We start from the raw sequence: 15756 nt of genomic DNA, 5'->3' as shown, positions 1-15756 counted from the left end.
AAAAATGTTAACAGTTCAGTGGCATTTAGTATATTCACAACCTTGTGCAACCATCTAGTTCCAAAACGTTTTCATCACCCCAGAAGGAAATCATGTACCCATTCAACAATCACTTTATGTTCCTTCTCCCGTAGTCCCTGGAAGCGACTAATCTGCCTTCGTCTGTATGAATTTACCTATTCTGAATATTTCATATGAATGGAAACATATGATATGTGATCTCTTGTAACAGCTTCTTTCACTAGGTATGTGTTTGAGGCTCATCCACGTTGTAGCATGTATATCCACGCTTTTCCCTTTTTATGTCCAAATTAATATTCCACTGTATGGATACACCACCCTTTGTTGATCCAGTCATCCATCAGGGGACATTTGGGTTGTTTCTACCTTTTGGCTTTGTGAATAGCGCTGCTATGAACATCAACATACAAGTATCTGCTTGATGACCCGTTCTTGATTCTTTGGGTTATACGCCTAGCAGTGGAATTGCTGGGTCAGAGGATAATCCTGTATTTAAATTGTTGAGGACAAAAATTGTTTAAGTTCTCTAGATGGTTCAGGATAAAGCTGGTGTTGTGACTCACGAACGGAGAGGATGAACGGGGCCCTGGAAAAAAATGGAACGCACCAGGGAGAAGACGTGGCGGGGGGGTGGTGTGACGAGGCCAAGGCAAAACCTTGGAAAGAGGACACTTGAAAGGCTGCTGAAAAGATCCCATAAGGAAGACACGTAGGAAAAAGAGGAGTCACAGAAACACATGAGAATCCAGCGGGGGGAGCCACTGACTTCAGCTGCTGAGGAGGAATCAAGAAAGAAATTGAGAATCTTTGCATATGGCAAGATACAGGTCACTGGAGTCGGGGACCTGCTAGTTTCTCTGAGGCCCTGCTTACAAGGAGTCGGAGCCCACGTAAGATGTAAAGTAGAAGATACGTGAGTCCTGTCATATACTCTCATTTACTCTTTGCTCTTAACAGGCACAGACCATGTCACTATTCTCCCGGACACACAATGCACGTATCAAGCCTCCGACAGAAATGTGATTAGACCAACCAGTTTTTACCTCGATAGATAATGCGGCAGGGTCCCTGGAAGATACAACAGTAAACCTCAGGAGATTTCTGACCTGTACCTGTTTTGCTGACCATGTAATGACCCTTCTAGGATTTTAACTACATGGAAAATATTTTGGGTATAATAAGGTATAACTAGCTAAATGTGTGTGAGTCTAGTGTCCGCAAAGTAGGTAACAAATTCTTACATTATTTCCTCTGTTTTCTGCCTAAATTTTGTTTTCGCTTAAAGGTGTTATCAGTTTTTATACAACATCCGCCAGTCTCAGAATCAACGTTGACAGGACACGGGGCTTCACGAGCTCACTGAGGTTATTTTCCGAAAGCAATTATTTTCTTCTATTATTAGAGAAAGGGGTAACTTTTACAGTGATTACATTTTAAAGATGAAAAGTGAGAATTAAGGTCAACCTTATGTTTGAAGTCACATTAAATTTAATTTACGGTTAAATTCTCAATGAATAGTAAGCAACATCTGAAGTACACGAGTGCGTTTTTCTTTTTTAAAGTAGGTGTTGATGTTCTTAAAATCTTGAGTGTGAAACCAGCCAAGAAACGTTTCCTAGAGTAGTAACAGTGGTACGCTCTCCTAGATTCCTTTTTTCAATTAGTGTTTCTATTTTGTAGACAGTAACAGTATTTAATTTGAAATTTCCTCTTTCTGTGCCAATTCCAGTTTGAAGTCCTTCCTGTGAAGTCTTTGAGTGCACAGCTTTATGCGATACACAAAGCCCTCTGAAAGCAGCCAAAGAAAGAAGGGGGAGAAGATGTTTTTCTTTGGTATCAAGCACCTGGCAAGGAAGCGGCGTGTTCCTGTAAAGCCTTGAAGGCATTCCTGCTCTCCCCGGAGAATCCAAACGGACTCGTTTTGATTTCCCTTTGAAAAACCATGAAGTGAGAGCACGCTGGCTTTGATTTAGTTTACCAGACTTTCCCATGTTGTTTCTTGTTGCTTGATTCTGCTCACCGACAAGTCAGGGTGATGGCCCCGTGACCCACTCGCGGTTGGCAAGGGAGAGGGACGTCCTCACCATGACTTCTGGCTCCGGGTGGAACTGGAGTAACAACCCCTAGTGCTGTGGACCTCGCAGAAACCAGGTACCTAACTCGGCAGCTTTACGGCACAGACACAAAGGGGAAATTATGAGAAAAGAGCGTTTCACCACTACTCCTTCTCCACTTCTGGCCATGTGCACGTCCCTGAGCTAACGTGCCCAAATGGAACCCAGGGAAGAAAGCACAGTATCAGCTGCTTCAAAAAGACAGGATAGAGGGGGCTCCTGGGTGGCCCAGTCCGTTGGGCGTCAGACTCTGGCTCAGGTCATGATCTCGCGGTTTGTGAGCTCAAGCCCCACGTCGGGTTAGCTGCTGTCAGCAAAAAGCCCGCTTCCGATCCTCTGTTCCCCCTCTCTCTACCCTCCCCGCCCCCCACTGCTTGTTCTCTCTCAAAAACCAATTAAAAAAAAAAAAAAGACAGGATAGAGGCACCTGGGTCGCTCAGTGAGTTAAGCCTCTGACTCTTGCTTTCAGCTCCGGTCACGATCTCACAGTTGTAAGATCAAGCCTGCACCCGGTGCTCCACTGGCTGTGGAGCCGGCTTGGGAGTCTCTCTTGCCCTTGTCCTCTGCCCCTCCCCCGCTTGCTCACACCCATGCACCTACAGGTGTGCTCTCTCTCAAAAAAAGATTAAATAAGTAAAACAGGACACCAAAACACAGGATGAAAGAATAAACAGATAAGGTGGACCTCATCAAAATTGAAATCTTTTGTGCTGGCCACAACACCTTCAAGAAAATGAAAAGACAACCAACAGAACAGGAGAAAATATTTGTAAATCCTATTTCTGATAAGACAGTCGTATACGGTGTACATAAAGAACTCTTGCAACTCAACAAGAAGACAAATAATCCAACTTAAAAATGGACTCGAACAGACATCGGCATGGCCGATACGCACATGCCGGGATGCTCAACGTTATTCATTTTTAATATTTCAATTAATTTAGTATTTCAATTTTTCTATTTTATCTACATTTTATAATTCATTACTATTAGCCATCAGGGAAATGCAAATCAAAACTATGAGATACCACTCTACCCCCACTGGGCTAAACAGTGAAAAAGACACATAACAAGTAGATGGATATGGCCAAGCTGGCACAGCCACAGATTGCTGGTGAGAATGTAAAAGGGTGTAGCCACTTTGGAAACCGGCCTGATGGTTCTTCCAGAGATCAGACATAGACATACGAGCTGACACAGCATTTCCGTTCCTTGAGAAACGAAAACAGATGTCCAGACGAAACGTATACATGAATCCCCACTGCAGCATTACTCATAGTGGTCAAAAAGTATAAACAATCCAAGTGCTAATCAAGATCGATGACTAACAGTGGTATATCTATGCAACGGAATGTTACTCAGCTACGAAAAGGAACGACGTACTGATATATTCTGCAACACGGAGGAACCTTGAAAACATTACGTTAAGCGCAAGAAATCAGAAGAAGACCCCATCTCATATCCTCGTATTCATACGAAATGTCCCAGACAGGCAAATCTGTATAGACAAGACAGCAGATTCGTGGTTGTTTAGCACTGAGCGAGGCTCGGGGGGAGGGTGGAGGAGGATGGGGACTGACTAACAGGAGAAAAGAGGGTTTCTTTCGGGGGTGGCTAAAAATAGTCTGAAATTGGTTGTGGTCATGGTTACAACACGTCGTGAGCAGCCTCAAAGACACTGAACTATATACTTTAAAGGTGAATTGTATCTCAAGAAAATTGTTTAGGGGCGCCTGGGTGGCTCAGTCGGTTGAGCGTCCGACTTCAGCTCAGGTCACGATCTCGCGGTCCGTGAGTTCGAGCCCCGCGTCAGGCTCTGGGCTGATGACTCAGAGCCTGGAGCCTGCTTCCGATTCTGTGTCTCCCCCTCTCTCTGCCCCTCCCCCATTCATGCTCTATCTCTCTCTGTCTCAAAAATAAATAAATGTTAAAAAAAAAAAAAAGAAAAAAAAAAGAAAATTGTTTAAAAGAGAGAGAGAGAGAAAGGGAGACCGTTATACAAGTCGGAAGCCTGGCCTTTCACGTCCAGATGCTTAGTCACTCCTCACTATTCTGGGTCCCTCTTACCGTGCCAAGCTTCCGGACGTAGAGGTAACACGCAGCTCCTATTCACTGTTGTAAACACATTTGAATCTGTTCCTCACCCTGGGGTCCTTGAACATCCTACAACCACAGCACAACAGCTACATTCCTCTCCACCACGGAGGCCCCACCGGCCGCCACCCCGGCTCTCCTTGGCCTTTGATGACATGTTCCAAATTACGAATAGGGTTCAAGAGAGAAGGATAAAATGATAGAGAACTATCAGCATCCGAAGACGGTTCAGGGTTCTGAGTATGTGTACTCACGGGAAAATGGCAACAGATTTTTTGGTCTCCAAGAAGAATCCCAAGAATCACTAGAGTGGGGAGCAAGGTTGGAGAGGCAAGGGAGAGACTTTCCTGTAGCTGTCCCCCAGAGTTGCCGGCCATCCCAAACAGGCAGTGTTACGAGAGGCCTGGGTAGAGAGGTGTGGCAGATGATGTCACTAGGGCCTTTTAGTCAGGCAGAAACAGCACTGTCACTGCGACAGCCATTATTCTGAACGGACGACGCTTGAACCCACAAGAGGCGTTCTTGAAGCATCAATGCAGTGAGGAATTTAAAAGCATCCTGATAACTGATTTCTGAGAAAATACCCAAGGAAACAATGTACAAAAAATGTGTAACCCTAAAATATAAGAGCAAGCACAGATCAGATTATTAATCCAAGGATTTGGACGGTGCACTGAACCATGTACTGTCCTTGGCACTGCCCAAGGACAGTAGTTTCGGAGATGGAAAGCTCTCCTCTCAGCTCTCAAGTCGTCTGCTGCACAACCAAGGTGGTGCCGCTCATCTTTCTAGTATTTTCTTTATAATCCTGACCCTCAAATCTCTATCAGAATTGGACCTCGCATGGCCAGTAGCCCGCGGAAGGTAGCAACGCCCACCCTCAAAAACCTTCCCAGATTTCCTGAAAAAACAACCAAGTCCCTCACCTGAATGCTAATACAGCACTGTGTGTCAACTAACTGGAATTCACATGAAAGCTTAAAAGACAACAACAAAGTCATCTGGCTGGGTCCAAACACAAAAGCTCGTATAGCGTGGCCCCCACCAAACCTCCTTACTGAATAGAAATACCTACTGTATGTCAGAAAAGAGGCATCCACATTCCTCGAGTCTTGGAGATTGAGCCCAGACATCCAGAACCAAAGAACCAAGTAGCTAGGGCCTTGCCACACCTGCTCAGGGCAGACTTATTCCAGTTACTCTCCCAGGGCGAGTAAGACTGGAGGCCCCAGCTCTTCTATTGTGTTTTCAGGAGACAACAAACAGAACTGTAAAAACCACTAATTGCCTTACCTAAAATCTGTGAATGGATGGTTAAATGAGTATTTTTATTTTGCTTGGTTTTTTTAATCTGTGTAAAGTTTTTATTTATTTTGAGAGAGAGAGAGAACGAGTACAAGCAGGGGAGGGGCAGAGAGAGAGAGAGAGAGAGAGAGAGAGAGAATGCATCCCAAGTAGGCTCCACACCATCAACACAGAGCCCAACTCGGGCCCTAACTCACAAACTGTGAGGTCATGACCTGAGTAGAAATCCAGAGTTGGACGCTTAACGGACTGAGCCACCCAGGCACGTCTATTTCACTTGTGTTTCTTTTTAAATGAAACTTTACCCCTAGAATTTCCATGCATTGTTTTGTTTTTTCATAAAAGCACAGGTTACAGCCACATTGGAACGTGAACCCCGCACAGTCCGCAACTGCTTACCTGCAGCATATGACCGCCTTACACGAAAGCGCCAAATCCAGGAAGCTTCTCCTGACTTCAAAGGACAGTGCGTACTTCAGGGTGTGGCCATCGATGATGAGGGCCACATCGTTCTCCTTGCCCAACAGATTCCCAAGGTCGGTGCAATGCTGCGTAATGGCTGCCCTTGTTGCCTGAAACGAGGAGGGGGGGGAGGGCATATGTTTAGTATTTCAAATTTTAGGTGTTTAATATATCAAGAACAGAGTGCCATATCCATTCTAATGTAACGCATACAGAGTCCGATGTGGCGTGTGTCTGGAATTCGCTGGAATGCCTGCTAGGTCTGTTGTATGGATGAACGTACCCCCTTTAATGATATTTACATTTGACATTTAAAATAACCTACTCTAGTTACAGTCCAGGCTGAACTACGGCATCCAAATTCTTCTCCGTTGGAATTTTAATGGCTAAGGTTCTGAGGACAGTTTTTCTCCCCACTCCTTTATACTCCATATGGAGTTTCCTCAGTGCCTCTAGAGCAGGAGACTCCATACAAACAAATGGGTGGTGGTGGTTTTTTTTTTTTTATTATTTCCGAAAGATAAAGGTGCTAAAACTTAAATGGCAAACATTTCTCGGTTTGCGCAAGATAATCTTTAAAGCCTCTAAAAAGTATTAGGGGATATAAAACTAATACAAAAGATTAATTTCTTTTCTCTGCTGAGATCTTCAGATTAAACCATTTCTCCCCATGGGTCGTCACAAGAAGAAACAAACTGATCATGTTTTTCATGTTCCAGAAAACACTTAATCAAATTAAACACTTTAAAATAATCCGTTTTAAGATATTAGTACCAGCCTAAATAAGCATCTTGGTGTGATGTCTCTTATCAGATAGAATTAAAGCATAGAATCATTCTTTGGATTAAAAAAAAAAAGTTGGGGCGCCTGGGTGGCTCAGTCGGTTAAGCGGCCGACTTCGGCTCAGGTCATGATCTCACGGTCCGCGAGTTCAAGCCCCGCGTCGGGCTCTGTGCTGACAGCTCAGAGCCTGGAGCCTGTTTCAGATTCTGTGTCTCCCTCTCTCTAAACCTCCCCTGTTCATGCTCTGTCTCTCCCTGTCTCAAAAATAAATAAAAACGTTAAAAAAAATTTTAAAAAATAAAAAATAAAAAAAAAGTATATCTGACTTCCCAGTGAATTTATGACTACGAGTAGGATATCTGCTTCAAACAGGAGAATAAAATCTCTGGCTCACAAAAATATATGGTTTAAATGAATCGGGGAAACACAAAAGTCTGCTGAAATTATCGTCTGGACGACTGTCCTTTGGCTATTAAGCTACATTTACATATAATTTATCCACATGATAACATAAATTACCGTCTTCAAGAAACATGTCAAATGGGCAGGAATCTTTCCACCGCTAGTTAAACTGAGCATCAGCTACTACCACAAAGTGGAAAACAGGTTCTCCTGTCTTACTGCTCAGTTTTCATTCTCAGTAAGAGACTTCCAACAACACTTATCAGAAAGATGTATTTGAGGCATAATTGTGGCCTAGAGTCCCGTTCTGGAGTCAGATGGCCCAGGGACTGGTCCCAGCTCTCCACTTATTACCTCTGTGACCCTGGGCGGGTTACTTAACCTCTTTAAACAACAATTCTCAAGTGTAAAAATGGGGCTAAGAATACTTACCTCACAGCACTTTTGTTACAAACAAATGAGCTGATCAGGGCAACCTGCTTAACACTGAGCTTGGCAGATAATAAGCACCCAATGAAGCCCATTCTTCCTCTGGTTACTACCCTACATCTAGGAAGATACACAGTTGGGCTACTTTGGGCAGTGAATAAATGCCATTGCTGCTGACAACGCCTTCTTTGTCAGCGTAGCGACATAAGCATAACTGATAGAACAGTGCCCTAAGGATAAAAGTTGACTTTCAGTAAAAATAAAGGAAACTTTACACATTTTTTTTAACTCTTGATTAGTTGCATAATTCTGAATCTCAGACAAAACGTCTACGTTTACCTTATCTGTGCCAACAGCCCGCCCTTTAGAATCTGGTGGAAAGAAGAAATCCCACCCACTCAGGGAAATCCCGGTGTGGCGGCCTGGGTGTGTTCACCAGGAAACTCAGACAAGTCTGGGCAATTCTGGAGAGGGTGCTGGCCAGAGGTCGATGCGGGGGGCACAGAAAAACCTCCTGGAAAATATCTTACTGAAAGGGACGAGGCAAGATGTGTGGAACTGGTCCTCGGACAACGTGCCAATACTGTCGTGGAGGCACCGTCTAGCCCAGCGAAACTTACCCTCGCTGCCACCCCACCTCCTGGACTTATGGAGGAAAAGGTTGAGGAATTCAAATCCCTGAGATGAGGAGACCCCTGCCTGTGGCTGTGTTTCAAGGGGGCACAGTACAAATGGAGATACGCGACAGCGGTAAGATCACGGAGGGTACTTTCTCCACTTAGGGTTATTTCTGTCCTGCTCATAAAGACAGACTGGAGCCTTCTTCCTCAGCCTAAGGGTTGGCAGCTGACCGCCCGCGAGCGTGAGAGGCTCTGGGGCATGAGCAGGGAGGGTGCCAAGCACTGGGAATGGGAATGGCAGAAATACGGTTAATGAGGAAACCATGCTCCTCAGACACAGACAGTCCTCCCCTTGCCCCCACAATCAGTCAAGCAGTTATAGGGAAGGACCCGAAAGGGAGCTGGAGTTTCAACAGTGGCAGGCAGGGACACAGAGTCGCACACATGGCCCCTCTTCCTGAGAGCCTCGTCTGCCACAGCCCACGGTGGCCTGGGAAACATGGATGACACTGAGTTGACAGGTTTCCAAGTCGAACCGGGAAAAGTGCTGTGGACTCAATGTGTGTATCTCCCCAAAACTCATTTGTTGAAACTCTAATCCCCAATGTGATGGTTATTTGGAGGTGGGGCCTTTGGGAGGTAACTAGGTCACGAGGGGGAGGCACTCCCAATGAGATCAGTGTCCTTACTAGAAGGGACGAGGGAGTCTCTTCCTTCTCTCCCTTTCTCTCTCTCTCTCTACCCCGCCCACTCTCCCCCCTCCAGCCACGGGAGGACACAGCTGAAGACAGCTGCTCCACAAACCCAGACGAAAGCCCTTGGATCCAATGTCCTTAGAGCCCATGGATCTGCCGGCACCTTGATCTTAGACTTCCCAGCCTTCAGAACCATGAGGAATAGATTTCTGTTGGTTAAGCCACCCAGTTTTGGGGCCAGCAGACCAAGCTAAGACAAAAGACGACCCCTTGAGCCCACCGGTGATGCAGCACTTCTCTTGGCATAATGGATTTGGATACGAAAAGACGTGGCCTGTGACCAAGGCAACACACAGACGGAGCACACGACAACTGCCATCACGTTTCCTGCCTGGAATGACCCTCCTAACATAGCAGCCGTAGGACAGATCCGCGCTTAGTACCGAACGTGGAAGAAAAGGCTGCTAATACGGGGGCGCAGGGAGAGGGGAGGCAGGACAAGGCCTCTTGGAGCAGGAGATGCCCGTGGAAGTGAATGATGACCCCTTGGCCGAGTTGAACTGCAAACCGTAGAAACGTAGCAGTCACGTTTTCCCTTTGCAGAGACTGAACCAAACGTGGCTGTTACTATGTGGGCCATTTGGCCTTCCTGGTACATTTTCCTTTCCCTTTTTTCCAAGTTTTTTTTTTTCAACGTTTATTTATTTTTGGGACAGAGAGAGACAGAGCATGAACGGGGGAGGGGCAGAGAGAGAGGGAGACACAGAATCGGAAACAGGCTCCAGGCTCCGAGCCATCAGCCCAGAGCCCGGCGCGGGGCTCCAACTCACGGACCGCGAGATCGTGACCTGGCTGAAGTCGGACGCTTACCCGACTGCGCCACCCAGGCGCCCCTTTTTCCAAGTTTTTATTTAAATTCCAGTTAGTCAACGTACAGTATAATATTAGTTTCAGGTGTAGAACCCAATGATTCATCATTTACATACAACACCCAGGGCTCATCACAACTGCCCTCCTTAATACCCATCGCCAATTTAGCCCATCCCCCTGCCCCTCCCCTCCAGTAACCCTCAGCTTGTTCTCTATAATTAAGAGGCTGTCTTCTGGTTGATCTTTCTTATTCCTTTTGCCTGCCACACTCTCTACTCCTAACCGCCGCTCCTGTCCAAACCGTCCTGTTCTCTCACTTCATCTACGTGGAATCGCACCTTTGCCTTTGAGATTGAAAACCTTCCCTCCCACTAAAACCTCTCCTAACTCCCCGTCCTCCCAACTCCGCCCTTGACTTGTCTCCAGCCTCCACTTCAGTTCCTTCCAATGCCCACTCAGCAATAACCTTTGATCAAACCCAGACTGGTTGGGTTCATTGCACACGTGTGGCAGAATATAGGTCCCTTCTGTGCAGTTCTCAAGCAAGCCAATCGAAGGTATTACTATCACAAACAGTTCCTTATTCTCAAATGGACTATGATTCAAAAGTCTATTTGTAAGTCGGTTATTGGGCACTTAGAATCTATTTTCCCAAAGGAACGATGTTACAAATTGTGGTTGGATCCCAGGGCCTGTTAATGCCTATTTAGCCTAGTCGCTAAACTTTATACTGCAGTCTCTTATTTTAATAAAAAACCAATTACTGAAAGTTACAATGGACTTAGCTGTTATGAGGGGCACGGGGAGTTGGGACTAGAAGTTTCATTCCCAGAAAGATACAGAACATTCCAAAACCCTTCGCTAGAATTTGCCTTTTAGGCATTAATATTAAACAATCTATTTCCAGGTTTTCCATACATGTTCTACAATTTTATTTTCCTTTGCAATTAAAAACACACAGTTTATAGCCAAAAGCAAGCAAGTACAACTACAGACCATTCCTGTAGGTGCACCAAACACTCACCGCTCCCTTGGTTGAGCTGTACTGGGAGCCCTGCATTTCTTATCAGTAAGCTCTACGCTGGCCTTTCCATTTTCAGGTTTTTTTTTTTTAATTATATAAACACCATAGACAGTGCTACCCTTGATTTCAGGAAATGGTTGTCTGCTCACAGATCACAGGTTCATCTGAAGTACAGCTGAAGTTCAACCTGAATTTATGCGCAGGTGGGATCTGAAAGGTGGCTCTCCGGTTAATCAACCCAGAAAGATGAAGATTTCTAGAATCTGGATGCATTTCTACCGATTTGCAGATAGCAGGAATCTTTCCTCAAAATGAAACCGTTCCAGCAACACTGCAAAATGTCGAGGTAGGTAACCCTCTCCCTCCGTGAGCTTGGCAAGTGTCGAGAGGAATTTCGTAGACGCTGAGGTAGCAGCAGCTGCCTCAGACCCCACTTTGATGTTCTGCAAATTCCAACGGGCTCAGAGCTGACCATGCTGAAAGCCAGGATGGTTCAAGTTTCACGAGCAGCAATTCAGCCAAAGCATACTACGCCTTCGAGAACAAACTCCCTTCTCCTGGATTAACCTCGGGCTGATGAGTATCTAATGGTGATGCTCATCCTCTAGACCATGGGTTCAAAAGGGTTTTGTTGTTTTTCCATTCCAGCCGCCTATTTTTCTTGTCTCTTGCCCACTGTCATACGTGACTTCTCTCGCCGCTGCATTCTACCATTGTTTCACCCATTCCCACTGTCCGGACTGTCAGACCAGCCACAGCAGCATTCTTCTTATTCTTCTTATTCTTGCCCCTTCCTTTATTTTACTATCATTTTCGCTTCCAATATAATCACACTTGTTTCCTGACAGCATTAACACGCACAATACTTTGGCATTTATAAATCCTAATGGATATGAAAGTTTGTTAACACTTAAAAGACAAAGCACAAACCCAGCAAACCCACGACAGGCAAATAAAGAAAGTCAAGGCTGGGAAGACAAGATAGTGACTCATGGCCCCTACTGGCAGCTGTTGATGCCTGGAGAGCTGATACCTTTCTGCTCCGGATGTTGCTTTGTTCTAATCTATGAATACCTCTAAACGAGGTTCATTAAAAAGTAAGAGGAATCTCTGTTAAGTGTGTAATGTTTCAAGGATTTCCTAGAATGCTAATAATTTCAAGGCGGATAGGATGCTATTTCACAGGCACTGGGCAAACCTTCTTAAGAGATAATTTGGCCTCTTGCCTCCATGTACCCAAGTACCTGTCTGGTACCCTCAAGTCACCTCTAATTCTCACCCCCATCAAGCATTTCTCTACACTGGCCATCTCCACCTCCCACAAAATGTTCTATTGCTGACAAAAAAAATTTTTTTTATCTTCTGAGAGTAAACCAACTCAATTTACTGAGTATAATTAATATAAGGTTGAGCCATTTTATTTTATTTTATTTTTATTTTTGGGACAGAGAGAGACAGAGCATGAACGGGGGAGGGGCAGAGAGAGAGGGAGACACAGAATCGGAAACAGGCTCCAGGCTCTGAGCCATCAGCCCAGAGCCCGACGCGGGGCTCGAACTCACGGACCGCGAGATCGTGACCTGGCTGAAGTCGGACGCTTAACCGACTGCGCCACCCAGGCGCCCCAAGGTTGAGCCATTTTAAATGCACAATTCAAGGAGTTTCGGCAAAGGTACGCAGTCATGTGACTCTGTCCATAACCAACACATGGAACATTTCCATTACCCTAAAAACGTTCCGTCCTGCCATTCTGCAGGCAATCTCACCCCCACCCCACCCCCAACCCATTCCCTAGCAATCCTCAATCCACTCTGTCACTATAGTTTTGCCTTTTTGCGGATGCCATATAAATAGAATCAGAGTTCACAGTGTCTTCTGTCTGGCCTATTCATCTAGCCTAAGGCTTTGCGATCTGTCCAGTGTTTCTGCACTCATCAATTCCTTTCTGTTTCTGAGTCGTATTCTGCTGTATGAATATGCCCCATTTTGTTTAATTCACTCACCCATTATTACACATCTGGGTTGCTTCCAGTTTTAGGAGATCATGAATAATGCTAGTGTAAGTATTTTAGTCTTTGTGTGGACACATACTCCTACTTCTCCTGGGTAGACACTTAAGATTGGAACCACTCTGTCATACCACCTACACAGACACACAGGGCAAGTGTTCATCTAACTTTAATTTTTTTTTTTTTTTAACATTTACTCATTTTTGAGAGACAGAGACAGAGCATGAGCAGAAAAGGGGCAGAGAGAGAGACACACAGAATCTGAAGCAGGCTCCAGGCTCTGAGCCATCAGCACAGAGCCCGATGCGGGGCTTGAACTCACGAACTGCGAGATATGACTTGAGCCGAAGTCGGACACTCAACCGACTGAGCCACCCAGGCGCCCCAAGTGTTCATCTAACTTTAAAGAGACCGGGAGGGGCTGTTTCCGACTTAAAAAGACACGGCTGAGGCACTTCGCCTTCTTCCCAGGCCCACGTGCACGCCCTGGCTGCTCCCCGCAATCCTCGTCCACACGGGCACCATCCGTCTTTTCGATTTCAGCCCTTCTCGTGGGCGTGCAGTGTCAGATTTAGTGGTTTTCATTTGCATTTCCCTAATGACTAATGGTGTTGACTATTTCCTAATGCTTAATGAATTAAACGAATTCTGTCTGGGGGGATTTTAAGACACACAAGTAAGCAAAGTGGAATAATTCAGGGAGTACACAGGGGCCGTTCTTGTGCAGGCTGATAAGCCCCAAGAACCCCTCTTCAGGAGAGCTGGGATATCCTGCTTTTCAATTTCTTCTTTTTACATCTCTCGTCTCTAGAAGACCCACGTTTTCGTGGAAAGGCATCCCAGACAGTGTGAGAAGGGGGACTCAGGAGGTGGGGAATATGGCAGAAAACTGGCAGCAGCTGCAAATGAACAAGTATCATTTATTTAAAGCGGGGGGGAGGGGGGGACCATTTACCATTTATTGTCCACTTATTTTTAGCCTTCAGGGCCTAGAAAAATGTCTGAAGACTGCAATCACTGCTATTTATTGGAAGACCATTTGACTAACAGTTGTGACTGAGCTCAAATCATTCAGGTTAAAGAATTCCCTGAAAACATGTACTTTCACTATCACAAAGGATATTAAATAGCAAACCTAATAGGCTTACTTTATTCAAAAAGCTGTATTTTGATTTTAGTAGCAGGAATCGCCTTACATGCTAAACAAATATATTCTTGAATGGCCATATATAATGAGATCTCAAAAATAATTTCTATGCTCTAAAAAGCATTGCTATTTGAATATGGACTGCGAATCTTTTTTTTTCAATTTGTTAAAATGTGGAATTCTTCTTAAAGTAGATAACCCTTTTCCTCTAAGAAAATGATTTCAAAGTGTGACCCTCCTGCAAGAAGAATGCAAAATCAGCATTTGTCAGTGATCATTCAGCTGTGTATAAAATGACCCTCCATAATTCCATGAACGATTGCTTGTCACACGTTTGTCCAGACTGGATCTCTGGGAGTCACCGGAGACTTCAGAGACACAATGAATCACTGCCACGGTTAATATCACACTAACCAGGAGTAATTTTACTATGAACACAAACACTTTAACTTAATTAATTTTCTGACCTTTGGGGATTTAAATTTTTAACCTTCGGCGTATTCATAGCTATCACCTATTTAGCTATCTCTAAAATCTGCTCGACACTTGGAGTTATTTTAAAGTGCCCGGACCAAACACAATGGTGATCACGTTTATACATTTAAAAAGAAACTACTGCAGAAAGTCATCTCCAGACAATTAAAATTTGCAAAGTAGTTGAAATGAACCGCGTGATTAATTATGTCACATAAACTTTAGCAAAGGAAGACAGAGTGCCATCTTACATGGAAAGGCAAGGTACCAACAGCAACCCAAAGATCCACATTTGGCTCAAGTGACGAATGCTGGTATCTGCTAAGTCATCACAGAAAGCATAGCATAAGTAGCCAAAGTCATTTCAATTTCTGAACTACTCCCTTGCTTTACAATAAAACCAATTTTTTATATAACTTATCGCCAAACTGGTTTCCATACGACACCCAGTGCTCCTGCCGACAAGCGCCCCCCTCACTGCCCATCACCCACTTTCCCCTCTCCCCCAACCCCCATCAACCCTCAGTTTGTTCTCGGTCCCCAAGAGTCTCTTACGGTTTGCCCAATTCCTTAAAACCATATGCTCACTTTTTGAATAACCCTTACAGGTGCCGTGTAGGAAAATGAACATAATAATCTTAACTAGTTAATTTCCTGCCCTTAAGGACTCAAAGTTTTAACTTTAGTATTTCAATAGTACAGCCACTACACTTACTACTCCTAAAACCTTCTTAACTCTCAGAGGAATTACAATGTGCCCAGGCTGTGTGTGACTCATGCAAACAACACATGTCAGTATAAAAAAAAAAAAAATCCAAATTCCACGAGGCAGCTGTGGTCTGTGTGAGGTAGCGAACAGGGAATCATGAAGGCTCTGGCCACGCGAAGACACTGTGATCTTTGGCTCACCACTAGGACCTACTAGAGCAAAAAGACGACACACAAATTGCTGAGACTGGCCCACCACCCACAGCGCCCCGGCTGTGGCTGAGCCACCTCAGACAAGTTCTGGAAAGCACCTACCAGTGGGACCTCTTCGATTTTCCTTGAATCAGCAGGAGTCGGGGGGAGAGAGAGAGTTATGTGAGAGGAAAGAACAGCTGTATACAAATCCCCTGCTATGTTAGGAAAATATGTCGTGTTTATGTGGAACAATGGTAGCACATTTAAAACTGGGAATACTTTCTAGAGGATACTCGCCAGTTGGTGAAATCAGTGGTGTATTTTATTACATATGGATTTTTAAAATAAAACCAAATAAGCAAAAGTGTGTAGAATAAGTCCTATTTCCACTGGAGATCACCACA

At 44.8% G+C, this 15756-nt stretch overlaps 1 protein-coding gene across 5 annotated transcripts in view; it reads right to left on the bottom strand.

Moving 5' to 3' along the window:
• LOC122480709 (phospholipid-transporting ATPase IB) overlaps positions 1 to 15756 on the bottom strand; it is a 606753-nt gene that overhangs the window by 299277 nt on the left and 291720 nt on the right. For all 5 annotated transcript variants that reach the window (XM_043575482.1, XM_043575463.1, XM_043575477.1 and 2 more), the window contains exon 25: positions 5934 to 6106. In XM_043575482.1, the coding sequence (XP_043431417.1) occupies positions 5934 to 6106 (173 nt within the window). The remainder of the gene's footprint in view (positions 1 to 5933; positions 6107 to 15756) is intronic.

The sequence above is a fragment of the Prionailurus bengalensis genome, chromosome A1 (assembly GCF_016509475.1).
Source record: "Prionailurus bengalensis isolate Pbe53 chromosome A1, Fcat_Pben_1.1_paternal_pri, whole genome shotgun sequence".
In the NCBI taxonomy this organism is placed as follows: domain Eukaryota; kingdom Metazoa; phylum Chordata; class Mammalia; order Carnivora; family Felidae; genus Prionailurus; species Prionailurus bengalensis.
The sequence above is the reverse complement of the archived record's forward strand: the minus strand, read 5'-3'. Positions and strand labels throughout refer to the sequence as shown.